The 18,876-nt window shown below is 42.6% G+C and overlaps 1 protein-coding gene across 1 annotated transcript in view; it reads right to left on the bottom strand.

Annotated features, from left to right (window-relative positions):
• rab2a (RAB2A, member RAS oncogene family) overlaps window positions 1-18,876 on the bottom strand; it is a 91,588-nt gene that overhangs the window by 58,367 nt on the left and 14,345 nt on the right. The window contains exon 2 of the mRNA XM_067980151.1: window positions 9,531-9,602. Coding sequence (XP_067836252.1) covers window positions 9,531-9,602 — 72 coding nt within the window. The remainder of the gene's footprint in view (window positions 1-9,530; window positions 9,603-18,876) is intronic.

Raw genomic sequence — 18,876 nt, 5'->3', positions numbered from 1 at the left:
ACTAATAGAAAGCCATAAGCTTGCTAGGGCAGGAGGCAAAAGGAATAGCTATTTATGGAGAAAATTCAACCTTGCTGAAGCAATGAAACAAAAGCATTCCTAGTAGAAAGAACAAAAGTGTGTTAAGATCTGAGATGCATCTTTATAGATTATTGTATCAAAAAATATTCTTGAAGGGATGAAGTCCACATTGATTAATCAGAAGCAAGGCCCTTCGTTTTCCGTGATTCCACCAGCCACAGAAGCCATCACGAGCTGCATTTCCACCTCATTTCCTCGTTTACCTTCCAAGTATTCTCAATTTTTGATTGCATCATAACTAATGGCCTGGCTTTTGTAATTCAAAGAGTGCCAACTCAAACAAATCCTTTTAATTCCCACAGACATGGAAATTTTTTTAAATCCCCCAAAACAGAAAAGGACATGAAAAGATCAACTGATCCTCCAAGCCTGTTCCATCCCAATCTACACACACCATCTTTAACTTGAGAATTCTTTTACTCACAATAACTCATCCAGCTTCTTTTTTTAAAAAAAAGTTGCACCAAATTCACACTTACCACACATAACTGGCAACTTAATCCAGAGGTTGACGACTCTGTGGAATGTGCTTCCCAACATCTAACCTAACTTTTACAATTTGTACTAATGTCCCCATGTCATCCCGTCTATCTGCCTTAAGTAATCAATCTACATGGACCACATTAAATTCCTTCATTATTTTAAAAGGTCTTAATCATATCTCCTCGAAGTCTATGTTTTTCCAACTCCAATCTAAGCCTGTCCTGAAATTAATGGCCCTAAAACTAGGTTTCAATTGAGTGCCCCTCCTCTAAACCTTTTCCAGTGCCACAATATCCTCCTCCAAGAGAGGTCTAAAACTAGATACAGTATTCTAGATGCAGCTGGACCACTTGTACCAGCGTTGAAGGGTACAACTGTGAAATACATGGGGATTACTTAACCTCATTGATCTCAGCTCCTTAATCACCAACAGCATGACAAAAAGGGAAGTGCACAAAAAGCCAGAGTCAGAGGATCACAGGATCTGGGTGGCAATGAAAGACCGGAGGAGTAGGTGAGCCCATGGAGAAATCTGAAGATGAGAACTGGCATTTAAGTTCAATGCGTTGGGGACAGTGATCAAACACTGTAGAAGGGCAGAGGGTAATGCACTCTCATATCAGGAGGTTTTTCTTATCCCAGAGTATCACTGACCTTTGGAATAAGTTGCCAGTTCATGAAGTGGCTACTGATTCACTGTAAAAGTTCAAAGAGAGATGGAATGTTGGGTAATGTACCTCGTGGTCATGGACATCTCCTGGAACTCATTTTTGGTGGACTTTGCAGGTTGAAGAGGGATTTCCCAAAATTCCCCCCTCCCCCCATTTGGCCTAGGCATTTTTTTTAAAAATCTGTTATTTTGCCTCTCAGTATGGTGGGGCGTATTACAGATACATAGAAAATAGGAGCAGGAGTCGGCCATTCGGCCCTTCGAGCCTGCTCCGCCATTCAATATGATCATGGCTGATCCTCTCTCAATACTATATTTCCACACTCTAACCAAACCCCTTGATGCCTTTTATGTCTAGAAATCTATCTAGTTCCCCCTTAAATATATTCAGTGACTTGACCTCCACAGCCTTCTGTGGTAGAGAATGCCACAGGTTCGCCACCCTCAGTCGTGTTGCTTAGCTGCAACATGTCTGAATGAGATATAATCAATGGAACAGACAGTGTATTTCGGTCTATCTTTTCATATATTTGTAATTTTTGTCAGGATGGTCTTGATGCTGAAAGCACAGCAGAAACTGGACTGAAAGGATGCAAACAGAACTTTGGAAAAGATGGGATTGAGTTGGGAGGTGACAACACCTTAGAGAGTAAAGGGAGGTTACAGATAGGGTGGTAGTTGGAGAAGATGGATGGGTTGATGGTAGGCTTTTGAAGAGTGAGGTGATGAAAATACATCTCCTAATTTAATGTACTAGTGAATCGAATGCAGGCAGTTTAACTTAACAGTGGCCGTTAACTGGTTTTGTCAGTCAATAATGTGGCTCAATGGCACTTTAGACAAAGTAAGAAATGCAATATTGCAAATACCAGCACTTAGCTGATCAAAAAAGTAAAAGCTCATGGGATCCAAGGGAAAGTGGCTAGTTGGATCCAAAACTGGCTCAGTGGCAGGAAGCAAAAGGTAATGGTTGACTGGTGTTTTTGCGACTGGAAGGCTGTTTCAAGTGGGGTTCCACAAGGCTCAGTACTAAGTCCCTTGCTTTTTGTGGTGTCTATATTAATGATTTGGACTTGAACGTGGGGGGCTTGATCAAGAAGTTTGCAGATGATACAAAAATTGGCCGTGTGGTTGATAGGAGGAAAGCTGTAGACTGCAGGAAGATATCAATGGACTGGTCAGGTGGACAGAAAAGTGGCAAATGGAATTCAATCCAGAGAGGAGTGAGGTAATGCATTTGGAAAGGGCAAACAAGGCAAGGGAACACACAATAAATGGGAGGATACTGAAAGGTGTAGTGGAACAAAGGGACCTTGGAGTGCATGTCCACAGATCCCTGAAGGTAGCAGGACAGGTAAATAAGGTGGTTAAAAAGGCATATGGGATACTTTCCTTTATTAGCCAAGGCACAGAATATAAGACGAAGGTTATGCTAGAACTGTATAAAATATTGGTTAGGCCACAGCTTGAGCACCGTGTACAGTTCTGGTCACCACGTTACAGGAAAGATGTGATTGCACTAGAGGGGGTACAGAGGAGATTTACGACGATGTTGCCAGGGCTGGAGAATTTTAGCTATGAGAAAAGACTGGATAGGCTGGGGTTGTTTTCTTTGGAACAGAGGAGGCTGAGGAGAGATTTAATTGAGGTATATAAAATTATGACAGGACTAGATAGGGAGGAGAGGGGTGAATAACCCAGGGGCATAGATTTAAAGCAACTGGTAGAAGGATTAGAGGGGAGCGGAGGAGGATCTCTTTTACCCAGATGGTGGTGGGGGTCTGGAACTCACTGCCTGAAAAGGGTGGTAGAGGCAGAAACCCTCAACTCATTTAAAAGGTACTTTGATGTGCACTTGAAGCGCCTTAACCTACAGGGCTACGGACCAAGTGCTGGAAAGTGGGATTAAGTTAGATAGCTCTTTCTGCCAGCATTGACACAGTGGGCCGAATGGCCTCCTTCTGTGCAGTAACTTTCTTTGATTCGATGATTCTAGCTGCTGGGTGACAAGTCAGGTGAGACAGCTCGGTGTTAAGTAGTTGTCATAACTAAATAGCTGAGCAGTGTGTGGGTAACACAGGCCGAGTACAACAAAGGCTAATAACTGAAGATAAGCCATCAGTTTAGCGCTATTTTTAATACATCATTCTAAAACATTAATGCGATATTTTAACACATCGAGTTACATCAGTCTACAGCACAGAAACAGACCATTTGGCCCAGCTGGTTTATGCCTGTTTATGCTCCACACGAGCCTCCTCCCTCCCTACTTAATCTAACCCCATCAGCATATCCTTCTATTCCTTTCTCCCTCACGTGCTTATCTAGCTTCTCCTTAAATGCATCTATGCTATTTGCCTCAACTACTCCTTGTGGTAGAACATTCCACATTCTTACCACTGTCTGGGTAAAGAAGTTTCTCCTGAATTCCCTATTGGATTTATTAGAGACTACTTTATACTTATGACCTCTAATTTTGGACTCCTCCCAAAGTGGCAACATTTTCTCTATATCTACCCTTTATCATCTTAAAAGACCTCTCAGGTCATCCCTCAGCCTTCTCTTTTCTACAGAAAGAGCCCCAGCCTGTTCAGCCTTTCCTTACAGGATGATACCAGAACTGAGAGGATATCCTTATAAGTGCAAGAAAGATTGTCTCCAATGCCTTTATATCTTTTCTATAATATGGAGACCAGAACTGTGCACAGTGCTCCAAGTGTGGTCTAACCAAGGCTCTATACAAGTTTAACAAATTCTCTGCTTTTCAATTCTATCCCTCTAGAAATGAACCCCAGTGTTGGATTTGCCTTTTTTATGGCATTAACCTACGACACTACTTTTAGTGATGTGTATCTGGACCCCTTTGCTCCTCTATCACATTTAGACTCTTATCCAAGCAGTATGTGGCCACCTAACTCTTCCTACCAAAATTCTCCACCTCACACTTATCTATATTGAAGTTCATTTGCCAATTACACACCCATTCTGCAAGTTTATTAACACACTCGTGTATTTTGACACATTCTTCCTTCGTATCAACTACACCTTCCCAATTTGGTGTCATCCACAAATTTTGAAATTACATTCCCAAATGCAAATAGTTAATGTAAATTGTGAACAGTTGTCTCAGCACTGATCCCTGTGGTACACGACTTTGCACCTTTTGCCAGCAAGAGTAGCTACCCTTAATCCCTGCTCTCTCGTTTTGTAGCCAACTTACTATCCATTCTGCTACCTGGCCCCTGACTCCTCAAGTCTATAATGTGTTATTTTATCGAAGGCCTTTTGAAAATCCAAATATTACTTCTACTGCATTACCTTTGTCTATTCTTACTTCTTTAAAGAATTCAATAATAGAATTTCCCTTCTGAAATCCATGCGGACTATTCTTTATTATATTTTTGTTCTCTAGATGTCTTTCTATTGCATCTTTGAGTAAAGATTCCATTATCTTTCCTACCACCGACATTAAGTTAACTGCTCTATGGTTCCCTGGGCTCGTTCTATCTCCCTTTTTAAATACAGGAACAACATTAGCTGTCTGCAAGTCCTCTGGCACAATTCCCTTTTCTAATGAATTTCCAAATATGTAATAGCACCTTAAAATTGAGATGTCCCCAAAGTCTGGACTGACCTACCGCAGAATATACATTCTCATGCTGCAGAACTTGTTAGGGTTTGGCGAAGAAAATGGTTTTGAGATGCCACAGAATTCTATGAGCCCTGACCATAGATAACCTGGTTGTACTCCAATAATACATAAAAGGCAATGAATAAAGCAGAATGCAATTATTCAGTCCAAGGGATCTGGGCTTCTGAAAGTAGCATTACTTATCTAATATGGTCTTCATATCCTTCCCAATGCAACACATGTGGAGATGCCGGTAATGGACTGGGGTGGACAAATGTAAGGAATCTTACAACACCAGGTTATAGTCCAACAGTTTTATTTGAAAATCACAAGCTTGGAGGCTTTCTCCTTCGTCAGGTGAGTGTGAGATTCCTTGAAGGTTATTGCATATATAGTCAGAGAACAATGCCTGGTGCTTACAGATAATCTTTCCAACTGCCCGTTGTCAAGGCAATCAGAGAGACAGTACATACGGGACTACTGAATATACAAATGGTCCGAACACAGAGACAGACCAGTTGTATTAAAAACAGAACCCTTTTTTCGCTGGTGGGGTTACGTGTAGAGTGACATGAGCCCAAGATCCCGGTTGAGGCCGTCCTCATGGGTGCGGAGCTTGGCTATCAATTTCTGTTCGACGATTTTGCGTTGTCGTGTGTCTCGAAGGCCGCCTCGGAGAACGCTTACTCGAAGATCGGTGGCTGAATGTCCTTGACTGCTGAAGTGTTCCCCTCCCAGTCGGGGAACACTTCAGCAGTCAAGGACATTCAGCCACCGATCTTCGAGTAAGCGTTCTCCGAGGCTGCCTTCGAGACACACGACAACGCAAAATCGTCGAGCAGAAATTGATAGCCAAGTTCCGCACCCATGAGGACGGCCTCAACCGGGATCTTGGGCTCATGTCACTCTACACGTAACCCCACCAGCGAAAAAAGGGTTATCTGTTTTTAATACAACTGGTCAGTCTCTCTGTCTCTTCTTTTCAGATGTTTCTCTCTGTCGGAGTTCAGACCGTTTGTATATTCAGTAGTCCCGTATGTACGGTCTCTGTCTGATTGCCTGACAATGGGCAGTTGGAAAGGTTATCTGTAATCACCAGGCATTGTTCTGACTATATATGCGGTAACCTTCAAGGAATCTCACTCACCTGACGAAGGAGAAAGCCTCCGAAAGCTTGTGATTTTCAGATAAAACTGTTGGACTATAACCTGTTGGAAGATTCTTTACATTAATGCAAAACATGGCAAACCTTGTTTGGTTTTAGGAAAACCATGTGGTGAGCACACCTATTAAAATTTGCATCATGTTGTCTAATGACACACATGACCTCCTGCTGCTGCCTTGTAAAAAAGCCCCTGGACATGCATCATAGAAAACAATTTATTTTTAACCTGAAGCTAACCTTGCTGACTGTGCACTAAAATCCCTATCCAACCTCAAAAGAAGCCAGCATGACCAGAGGGGGACGGTTGGGAGGGATTGTCATGTGCGGTGGATACCACTAAAGAATCACAAAGGCCACAGAAGATGAGTAATTTTACTTTGTCACTCTACATCTTTAACACACCATAGGCCCCATGCCAAAGTAGCTCGCTGAATATTCCAGTGTGTCTGTTAACACCACTGTCAGCCAATGAGTTGCCATGTGTCAGCCAATAAGTTGGAGGCAGGGTGGGACTTACAGCCGGACTCAGCCTGAAATTCAGTCTATTTTACAGCAAACAATCTATTCACTCAGTCTATTTAAACAGTGCACTACATCCACCAGTCCACAGTCTATTTTTTAAAAAAAGTCTCTACGAACTACAGCAAACACGACCGAAACTGTAGCAACATCTCACTAAAAGCAGGGTGATTTCTCCAGCAAAATGCAGTGAGTGGAGGATTGTTACAAACAAATTAGGCATGTAAAATCAATCCCAGTCACTTATAGCAGTATAGGCAGAAAACAAAAGCCTATGATAGACACCAGGAACTCAATTATGGAAAGCTTAGAAGAGTATACAAAGTGCAGGGGTGAAGTTAAAAAGGAAATTAGGAAAGCAAAGAGAGGGCATGAAAAAATATTAGCAGGTAAAAATCAAAGAAAACCCAAAGATGTTTTATAAATACACTAAGAGCAAGAGATAACTAAGTAGGGCCTATTAGAGACCAAAAAGGTAAACTGTGTGTGGAGGCAGATGATGTGGATATAATTCTTAATGAATACTTTGCATCTGTCTTCATAAAGGAGGGGGATGATACAGGGATTGAAGTTAAGGAGGAGGTGTGTGAAATATTGGATGGGATAAACAGAGAGAAGTAGTATTAAGGGGATTAGCAGCTATGAACGTGGATAAATCACCAGGGCCGGATGAAATGTATCCCAGGCTATTAAAAGAAGCCAGAGAGGAAATAGCAGAGGCTTTAACAATCATTTTCCAAATTTCACTAGATACAGGCGTAGTGCCAGAGGATTGGAGGACTGCTAACGCTGTACCGTTGTTTAAAAAGGGAGCAAAGGATAGACCGAATAATTACATGCCAGTCAGCCTAACCTCAGTGGTGGGCAAATTATTGGAATCAATTCTGAAGGACAGGATAAACTGTCACTTAGACAGGCATGGACTGATCAAGGACAGTCAGCACAGATTTGTTAAAGGGAGGTCGTATCTGACCAACTCGACTGAATTATGAGGTGACAAGGAGGATCGATGAGGGTAGCGCAATTGGCAGATTGGTCAAAAAAGTAAAGGCCCATGGGATCCAAGGGAATGTAGTAAATTGGATCCACAATTGGCTCAGTGGCAGGAAGCATAGGGTAATGGTCGAAGGGTGTTTTTGCGACTGGAAGGCTGTTTCCAGTGGGGTGCCGCAGGACTCTGTACTAGGTCCTTTGCTTTTTGTGGTATACATTAACGATTTGGACTTAAACGTAGGGGGCATGATTAAGAAATTTGCGGATGACACAAAGATAGGCCGTGTGGTTGATAGTGAGGAGGAAAGCTGTAGACTGCAGGAAGATATCAATGGACTGGTCAGATGGGCAGAAAAGTGGCAAATGGAATTCAATCCAGAGAGGAGTGAGGTAATGCATTTGGAAAGGGCAAACAAGGCAAGGGAGGATATTGAGAGGTGTAGAGGAAGTGAGGGACCTTGGAGTGCATGTCCACAGATCCCTGAAGGTAGCAGAACAGGTAGATAAGGTGGTTAAGGCAGCATATGGAATGCTTTCCTATATTAGCCAAGGCATAGAATATAAAAGCAGAGATGTTATGCTGGAACTACTAGTTAGGCCACAGCTTGAGTACAGTGTACAGTTCTGGTCACATTACAGGAAGGGTGTAATTGCACTCGAGAGAGTGCAGAAGAGATTTACGAAGATGTTGCCAGGACTGGAGAATTTTAGCTATGATGACAGATTGGATAGGCTGGCGTTATTTTCTTTGGAACAGAGGAGGCTGAGGGGTGATTTGATTGAGGTGTACAAAATTATATGGGGCCTAGATAGAGTGGATAGGAAGGACCTATTTCCCTTAGCCAATAAGGAGGGGACATAGATTTAATGGAGAGGCAGATAAAGAATCTCATCAGTTGAAACTGAGACCACGTTATGAAAAAAATCAAACTTGACCGATCTACAGCTGAACCTGCAGCTCACTAACCCCGCAGACTGCAATTACCAAAAACACTATTCCAAATTAACTTCTAATCCAGTGATTGAAGATTAGGTCCATCAGTTGGTAAATTAATACGCATGGAACCAAATTAGGAACAAGGAGAGTTGTATCTGGATGCACTTTTCATATAGCTGGCAGAAAGCAAGATAAAGAGGGGTGAGAACTTACCAGTTCTGAAAATAATGGTTAATGAAATGCCTTGAACACAGCAGCATATTCTCAAGCAGAACTGGGCTTTAGTATTCAAATAAATGCCACAAGCAATACAGAAATAGACATACACACTATTCTACAAACTTTCGTAATTTGATATTGTAAGCTTGGTTTGTGGAACTGAGCAGGGTCTCTGCTATTGATTAGGAGAGATCAGAGTCTCGAAGTCAATGTAATTCAGCAACCACCCAACTCTGGACATAAAATCTAACCACTCTTTCCCTCTGACATCCCCAAACCCTACTATGACAGCAAGTCCAGCATCTGCAGAGCAAGAAATACTCGCTATGCTTACTGCCAGAATCAGAGTCAGTATGGAATGATTAGAATAAGTTTCACAGTCCATGTATGTTTCTACAGCACTTGGAGGATCAGAGAAACTGAAAACACATACAAAACTTGTGTTTAGGATAAGAGAAAAATAAGAGGTCATGCAGCTTCTGAACAGGTGCCCTCTTTGTTGCAGAACAATGTTTTCAGAGATGCAAATCAGTCTATCCCCAGCAAGCTCCATCTCAGATCCCTTGAACTGAGGATTTCCCATTCTAATAGCTGGACTGAGAGCATCTGAAGTTGTAATGTCAACTGTGCCTAAATCCTGAGCCAAAAGAGACATGCCAGCACAAATCTTGAGTGCACAAAAATACATCTCCCTCGCTAATGTAAGAGGTCACCGTGCTAATGCCTAGTTTAGTCTTTTATGGGGATTTGTATGGCAAACAATTGTAATGAAATTTCTACTGGGAGTGGCAAGACGAGAGTCAAAAGGGTATTAAACTTAACGTATACTCACCAATGGTAAGGTCATGAACAGGTTGGAATCTCTTGTCTGTAAACTGTAATAACAAACATGACTTTCCCACACCTGCAAAATAAGAGATTCCTATTAGTGTTAAATTCTACATATACAAGTATAAAATAAAAATGCAAATGGCAAATGGTATCAAAATAACACTATTTTACAACAAAAGACAAGGGAAGGCATAATGGCTGGTGCTTTACCACATATGCAACAGAGCAAATCACCTTACAAACTATGCCACAAATAGTTTAAAAACTTTCACCAAATTTCTTAAAATGCCCCCGCTTCACTTCATCTTCTGAAAGGTGATCAACTCTGCCTATGCCTTCATTGGGAAAACTGAAATAATGGCCCAGAATTTGTTGGAATGGAGCAGAGTGCAGCATAGACTTTTCTCCTCACCCTTCAGCTCAAAAATTTTTTGCTCGAAGCTGGTGGAAGCACAAGCTGATAACAGCGCAGCATGGGCAACAGGGCATCTGGGACCTCAGTGAACGACAGGACCAACAGTCTGTCTCCTTAACCAATGAGATTTAAGGATTAAGAAAGAAACAGGAGGAATGAGTGAATTAGAGTCAAGTCAGGTACAGAAAGAAATAGAGGGAAAGAAAGATGAGAAAAAGAGGCAGAAAAAAAAATTAAAAATCAAAACTTTAAATATCTAACAATTTACAGGAATGAGACTCCACAGTTTAAATTGTTCCCTTTCTGGGATGAAGAGGTTAATTGTGATGTGCAGATGCCAGTGATGGACTGGGGTTGACAATTGTAAACAATTTTACAAGCTTTCGGAGGCTTCCTCCTTCCTTACCTGAGGAAGGAGGAAGCCTCCGAAAGCTTGTAAATTTCAAATAAAATCGTTGGACTATAACTTGGTGTTGTAAAATTGTTTACAATTAGAGGTTAATTGGCATTGGAGGAACAAAATTTCATTACAAAAAAGGTACTTATGCTGTTAAGTACTAGCCCGAACTTTCTATGGTGAGTTTAATTGGCAATTAATGCCCAAATGCAGCAACTTCATGAAACTCACGGGGAGATTGAGGGCAAGCTGCCATTTAAGTGAGGCTAACAATGGAGCAGCACAAATCATCCAGCAACTTGTGGTGATTAGAGATATCTCTTCCTTGCAACAAGTTACTGGACGAGTTACATTAATAACAGCTAGTGCCATTAAACTCACCATTATTTTGGTAGCAAATTGTGGACCATTATGTCCCCTTTGAAGGAATCAATTTTCAATTGTATCAAAGTTTGCAGTCAGCCCATTAGCAAGGGAAGTATCCCAGATGGCACGCAAGTCTAAGCCCAAGTTGCTGCGGTAACCTGTGTCACTTGCTTGTGGACAAAGTTAACCCAATGAGCTTGGTAACCCTCAATCCTCATGCCATCCCCAAATTACTTTATTATTTTGTTGAAACAATGGGAATTTACCTTGGGTGGCTGAAATCCCGTACTCGTCTTAGGAACTGGAGTAGGCCATTTCGCCCTTTGAGCCTGTTCTGCCATTCAACAAGATCATGGCTGATCTGTGACCTAACTCCATAGACCTGCCTTAACCAATGGTATTATAGGGCTAACAAATATCTATCCCTTAATCAATCTCAGATTTAAAATTAACAATTGAGCTAGTATCAACTGTCGTTTGCGGAAGAGAGTTCCAAACTTCTACCATTCTTTACGTGTAGAAGCGTTTCCTAACTTCACTCCTGAAAGTCCTGGCTCTAATTTTTAGGCTATGTCCCCTAGTCCTAGACTCCCCAACTAGCAGAAATAGGGTAGAGAGAGAAACTCAGTTCCCCTTAATATCTTGAAAACTTCAATCAAATCACCCCTTAAATCTTCTAAATTCCAGGGAATACAACCCTAGTTTGTGTAATCTCTCCTTGTAATTTAACCCTTGAAGTCCAAGTATCATTCTAGTACATCTACACTGCACTCCCTCCAAACCCTAAAAATCCTTCCTAAGGTGCATCGCCCAGAACTGAACACTGTACTCCAGGTGTGGTCTAACCAGGGCTTTGTATAGGTGTAGCATAACTTCTACCCCCCTTGTACTCTAGTCCTCTAGATATAAAGGCCAGCATTCCATTAGCCTTTTTGATTATTTTCTGTATCTGTCCATGACATTTTGATGATCTATGTATGTGGATCCCTAAGTCTCTTTGGACCTCCACTATTTCAAGCTTTTCACCATTTAGAAAGTACTCTGATCTATCCCTTTTAGGTCCAAAGTGGATTACCTCACACTTGCCTACAGTGAAATCCATTTGCCACAGTTTTGCCCATTCATTTAATCTATTAATAGCTCTCTAATGTTATGCTTCCATCTACACTGCTTACAATGCTACTTATCTTTGTCATCAGCAAACTTAAATATGTGGCTCTCTATCCCATCATCTAAGTTAATAAATATAGTGAACAGTTGAGGCCCCAACACAGATCCACGTGGACCACCACTAGCCACATCCTACCAATTTGAGAACCTGCCCATTATCCCTACTCGGTCTCCTGCCGCTCAGCCAATTTCCTAACCAGGTCAATAATTTGCCCTCGATTCCATGGGCTTCTATCTTAGCTAACAATCTCTTATGTGGGACCTTATCAAATGCCTTCTGGAAGTCCATATAAACAACATCCATAGACATTCCCCTGTCGACTACTTCAATTACCTCTTCAAAAAATTCAATCAGGTTCGTCAGGCATGACCCACCTTTTACAAATCTATGCTGGCTCCCTGAGCAGCTGAAACTTTAAAGGTGTTCAGTGACTATCCTTATAGACTCTAGCAATTTCCTGACAACAGATGTTAGGCTAACTGATCTATAGTTCCCTGGTTTCCTTCTCACCTTTCTTAAATAGCAGAGTGACATGTGCAATTTCCCAACCTAAAAGGAATGGTTCCTGAATCAAGAGAATTTTGGAAGATTAGTTAGAACTTCTGCATCATTCTCACCTACTTCCTTTAAAAGCCTGGGATGGAAACCATCTGGTCCTGGAGACTTGTCACTCTTTAGTGCCATTATTTTCATTACTTTGAATTTGCTTACGTTAATTATGGTGAGTCCCCATCTCTGATTCAAAGTTAGTTCCTTTGGGTTGTTTGGCATGCTATTCTCTTCCTCTACTGTAAATACCGGCGCAAAGTAATTATTTAACATGTCTGCCATTTCCTTATTTTTATTTACAATATCACTCAGTTTTTAAGGGGCCCACATTGCTCTTGACCACCCTCTTTTTCCTATTATAATTGTAAAAAATGTGTTGATTGATATCCCTTGCACATTTCTTTTCACACTCCCTTTTTGTAGCTCTTTGTTTTGTCGCCCTTTGCTATTCTTTATCTCTACCATTTGTGGGATCTGTGCTTTTTTTTGCATTTTTGTACGCTTTTTCTTTTAGTTTTATGTTGTCCCTTACCTCGTTGTCCATGGCTTTTGTTTTGGCAAGTAGAGCTCTTGCCCCTTAGGGGTATAAACTGGTCCTGTATCACATTAAACTCTTTTTTTGAACACCTCCCACTGATCTGTCATTTTACCCATTAACAGATTTGCCCAGTTTACTATGGATAGTGTCTGTCTCATCCCGTTGAAGTCAGCCTTATCTAAATTTAGAATCTTAGTAGTTGTTACAGGTTCCTCCCTTTCAAACATGTTGAACTCAAATCATATGATCGCTATTAGATAAAATGTTCATATACACCGTTAGATTTAATAATAAACCAGATTTAGCCTAATATGGCCTGCCCCATTGTTGGTTCAAGGATATATTGTTGTAGAAAGCTGTCCTGAACATATTCGCTACCTTTCTGACGAGGCCTTTATTACAAGGAAATTTGAGTACAGGAGTAAAGATGTCTTACTGCAATTAAATAGGGCCTTGGTGAGACCACACCTGGAGTATTGTGTACAATTTTGGTCTCCTTACTTAAGAAAGGATATACTTGCCCTAGAGAGAGTTCAACGAAGGGTCACCAGACTGATTCCTGGGATGGCAGCATTGTCGTATGAGGAGAGATTGAGTAGACTAGGCCTGTATTCACTCGAATTTAGAAGAATGAGAGGTGAACTCATTGAAACGCATAAAATTCTTACAGGGCTCGACAGGGTAGATGTAGGATGTTTCCCCTGGCTGGGGAGTCTAGAACCAGGGGTCAGTGTCAGGATAATGGGTAGGCCATTTAGGACTGAGATGAGGAGAAATTTCTTCACTCACAGGGTGGTGAATTTTTGGAATTCTCTACCCCAGAGGGCGGTGGAGGCTCATTGAGTACATTCAAAACAGAGATCAATAGATTTCTAGATATTAAAGGCATAAGGGATATGGGGATAGTGTAGGAAAATGGTGTTTAGGTAGATGATCAGCCATGATCTTGGCGAAGCAGGCTTGAGGGGCCGGATGGCCTACTCCTGCTCCTATTTCTTATGTTATGAGCTCGCCTGCTTATTCCAATGTGAAAGTTAAAATCCCCCATTAAAGCCACTCTGCTTTTGCTACATGCTTGTCTAATCTCTGCATTTATACATTCTGCCACTTCACAGCTGCTATCATGGGCCTAAACACAACTCCCACTGCCACCTTAAATCCTTTTCTATTTCTTAATTCCACCCATCGAATTTAAAAAAACTTTCATGAGATGTGGGCATCACTGGCAAGGCCAGCATTTATTGCCCATCCCTAATTGCCCTTGAGAAGGTGGTGGTGAGCCACCTTCTTGAACCGCTGCAGTCCGTGTGGTGAAGGTTCTCCCACAGTGCTGTTAGGTAGGGAGTTCTAGGATTTTGACCCAGCGACGATGAAAGAACGGCGATATATTTCCAAGTTAGGATGATGTGTGACTTGGAGGGGAATGTGCAAGTGGTGTTGTTCCATGTGCCTGCTGCCCTTGTCCCTCTAGGTGGTAGGGGTGTGGATTTGGGAGGTGCTGTCGAAGCAGCCTTGGTGAGTTGCTGCAGTGCATCTTGTAGATGGTACACACTGCACCAATCATGGTGAGTCGGTGGCGGAGGGAGTGAATGTTTAGGGTGGCGGATGGGGTACCAAACGGCTACTTTGCCCTGGATGGTGTCGAGCTTCTTGAGTGTTGCTGGAGCAGCACTCATCAAGGCAAGTGGAGTGTATTCCATCACACTCCTGACTTGTGCCTTGTAGATGATGGAAAGGCTTTGGAATCAGGAGGCGAGTCACTCGCCACAGAATACCCAGCTTCTGACCTGCTCTTCTAGCCACTGTAGTTATTTGGCTGGTCCAGTTAAGTTCCTGGTCAATGGTGACCCCCAGGATATTGATGGCGGTAGTTTTGACTATAGTAATGCCGTTGAATGTCATGGGAAGGTGGTTAAATTCTCTCTTGTTGGAGATGGTCATTGCCTGGCACAAATGTTACTTGCCACTTATTAGCCCAAGCCTGGATGTTGTCCAGATTTTGCTGCAAGCGGGCACGGATTGCTTCATTATCTGAGGGGTTGCGAATGGAACTGAACACTGTACAATCAGCGAGCATCCCACTTCTGACCTTACGATGGAGGGAAGCTCATTGATGAAGCAGCTGAAGATGGTTGGACCTGGGACACAGCCCTGAGGAAATCCTGCAGTGATGTCCTGGGGCTGAGATGATTGGCCTCCAACAACCACTACCATCTTCCTTTGTGCTAGGTATAACTCCAGCCAATAGAGCTTTCCCCGATTCCCATTGACTTCAATTTTACTAGGGCGCCTTGATGCCACACTGTCAAATGCTGCCTTGATATCAAGGGCAGTCACTCTGACCGCATCAATTTAGCTCTTTTGTCCCTGTTTGGACCAAGGCTGTAATGAGGTCTGGAGCAAAGTGGTCCTGGCAGAACCCAAACTGAGCATCAGTGAGCATATTTTTGGTGATTAAGTGCCGCTTAATAGCACTGACGATGACACCTTCCATTACTTTGCTGATTGAGTGTAGACTGATTGGCCGGATTGGATTTGTCCTACTTTTCGTGGACATGACATACCTGGGCAATTTTCCACTTTGTCAGGTAGATGCCTGTGTTGTAGCTGTACTGGAACAGCTTGGCTAGAGGCACGGCTAGTTCTGGAGCACAAGTCTTCAGTACTCCAGCCAGGATGTTGTCGGGGCCCATAGCCTTTGCTGTATCCAGTGCACTCAGCTGTTTCTTGATATCACGTGAAGTGAATCGAATTGGCTGAAGGCTGGTTTCTGCGATGGTGGGGATCTCAGGAGATGGCCGGGATGGATCGGCCACTGCACTTCTGGCTGAAGATGGTTACAAATGCTTCAGCCTTGTTTTTTTGCACTCACATGCTGGTCTCTGCCATCATTGAGGATGGGGATGTTCACAAAGCCTCCTCCTCCAGTTAGTTGTTTAATTGTCCACCACCATGCACGGCTGGATGTGGCAGGACTGCAGAGCTTTGATCTGATCCGTTGGTTGTGGGATTGCTTAGCTCTGTCTATGGCATGCTGCTCCACTGTTTAGCATGCATGTAGTCCTGTGTTGTGGCTTCACCAGGTTGGCATCTCATTTTTCATTATGCCTGGTGCTGCTCTTCTATATTCCTCACTGAACCAGGGTTGATTCCCTGGCTTGTTGGTAATGCTAGAGTGAGGGATATGCCAGGCCATGAGGTTACAGATTGTGGTAGAGCACAATTCTGCTGCTGATGGCCCACAGCACCTCATGAATGCCCAGTTTTGAGCTGCTAGATCTGTTCTGAATCTATCCCATTTAGCATGATGGTGGTGCCAAACAACATGGACGGTGTCCTCAGTGTGAAGACGGAATTTTGTCTCCACAAGGACTCTACGGCAGTCGCTCCTACCAATACTGTCATGGACAGATGCATCTGCGACAGGTAGATTGGTGAGGACGAGGTCAAGTAGGTTTTTCCCTTGTGATGGTTTTCTCACCACCTGCCGCCGGCCCAGTCTGGCAGCTATGTCCTTCAGGACTCGGCCAGCAGTGGTGTTACCGAGCCACTCTTGGTAATGGACAATGAAGTCCCCTACCCAGAGTACATTCTATGCCCTTGCTACTCTCAGTGCTTCCCCCAACTGGTGTTCAACATGGAAGAGTACTTATTAATCAGCTGAGGGAGGGCAAAAGGTGGTAATCAGCAGGAGGTTTCCTTGCCCAGGACCTGATGCCATGAGACTTCATGGGGTCCGGAGTCAATATTGAGGACTCCCGGGACACTTCCTCCTGACTGTACAATGGTGTACAGTCACCTCTGGTGGGTCTGCCCTGCCGGTGGGACATGACATACCCAGGGATGGTGACGGAGGAGTCTGAGACGTTGGCTAAAAGGTATGATTCCGTGAGTATGACTATGTCATGCTGTTGCTTGACTCATCTGTGGGACAGCCCTCCCAATTTTGGCACAAGTCCCCCAGATGTTAGCGAGGAGGACTTTGCAGGGTCGACTGGGCTTGGTTTGCCTTTGTCGTGCCCGGTGCCCAGTGGTCCGTCCGGTTTTATTCTTATATCTTTTTGTAGCGGGATTGCACAACTGAGTGGCTTGCTCGGCCATTTCAGAGGACAGTTAAGAATCAACCACATTGCTATGGGTCTGGTGTCACATATAGGCCAGACCGGGTAAGGATGACAGATTTCCTTCCCTAAAAAAGGACATTAGTGAACCATATGGGTTTTTACGACAATCCAGTAGTTTCATGGTCACCATTACTGATATTAGTTTTTTTATTCCAGATTTTATTTTTAATTAACTGAATTCAAAATTCCCCAGCTGCCTTGGCAGGATTTGAACTCATGTCTCCAGATTATTAGTCCAGGCCTCTGGATTACTAGTCCAGTAACATAACCAGTGTGCTACCATACCCTGAAATAAAATTTCTAGGGCTTCTGCTGTTTCTTTCTCCCCCTCCCCCCCAGTTCCCTCATGATCCTTAGATGTATCATGTCAGGTCATGACACTTTGATCTCCTTTAGCTTATCTAGCTTCTCTAATACTTTTCTTTCATTTATTATATCATCTTTCATCTCGCATTTGACCAATTCAGGATTCAACTCCTCCCCAAAACCCTTCTCTAAACACTGATGCAAAGAACTTAAGTATCCTTACTAATTTCCCTTTATCCTCTAACTCAATATCCTGTGTGTCCCACTCATTTAAACAATTCTCTATTTACTGTTATATTCAGATTATTTTACCATTCTTATGAGATTCTTTCCCCATACTCCCCCTTTGCATTTTACAATTGTAAACAATTTTACAACACCAAGTTATAGTCCAGCAATTTTATTTTAAATTCACAAGCTTTCGGAGGCTACCTCCTTCCTCAGGTGAACGATGTGGATTCCTCACCTGAGGAAGGAGGTAGCCTCCGAAAGCTTGTGAATTTAAAATAAAATTGCTGGACTATAACTTGGTGTTGTAAAATTGTTTACAATTGTCAACCCCAGTCCATCACCGGCATCTCCACATCATTTGCATTTTACAGTGAGGATAAGAAAAAAGTATTGGGAGCATGGCAGAATCATAGCAACCGCATGAATGAAACTCAGATTAAAGACTGAAACAACCACAATATGAATAGAACTGGATTTCAAACAATCATTGGAAGTACTCCAGAATGGGAGGTACATCAGAATTAGGGTTAACTGACTTAGTAGATCAATGAACATACTTTTGAAATGTTATAAGCCTTATTAGTGGGCAACCTGTACGAACTCCACAAGGTATCTACCATAGAAGGTGGGAGAATCTCTTTTAGGTGTCAGCCGTGACTCAGTGGTACAGTTCTCGCCTGAGTCAGAAGGTTGTGGATTCAAGCCCCACTCAAGAGATTTGACAACATAATCAAGGCTGGCACTTCAGTGCAGTACTGAGTGGGTACTGCACTGTCAGAAGTGCCGTCCTTCAGATAAGATGTTAACTGAAGCCCCATCTACCCTCAGGTAGATACAAAAAGATCCCATGGCACTATGCCAAGAAGAGCAGGGTAGTTCTTCTGGTGTCCTAGCCAACATTTATCCCTCAACAAATAGCTAAAATAGATTATCTGGTCATTTATTTCATTGCTGTTTGCACACAAATTGGCTGCTGTGTTGCTTACATTAGGACAGGACTACATTCCAAAGTACTTCATTAGCTGTGAACGTTTTGAGATGTCCTGAGGTTGCGAAAATTGCTATATAAATCCTTGTTGTAAAGCAGAAAACTGGTACTTTTGGTGGCAGACATTTTAATACATCAATCATACCCATCAGTAATCATAAATGGACAACTGCATCCAAATAATACCTTAAGCCTTTGGCAGAAGTTTATGTTGATACACTATCCCAATTGTAAAGGCCATTTGTTTTGATGTAAGCAGCGT

Source organism: Heptranchias perlo, chromosome 3 (genome assembly GCF_035084215.1).
Source record: "Heptranchias perlo isolate sHepPer1 chromosome 3, sHepPer1.hap1, whole genome shotgun sequence".
NCBI lineage: Eukaryota > Metazoa > Chordata > Chondrichthyes > Hexanchiformes > Hexanchidae > Heptranchias > Heptranchias perlo.
Note: the sequence above shows the minus strand (reverse complement) of the source record. Positions and strands in the feature narration are given on the sequence as shown.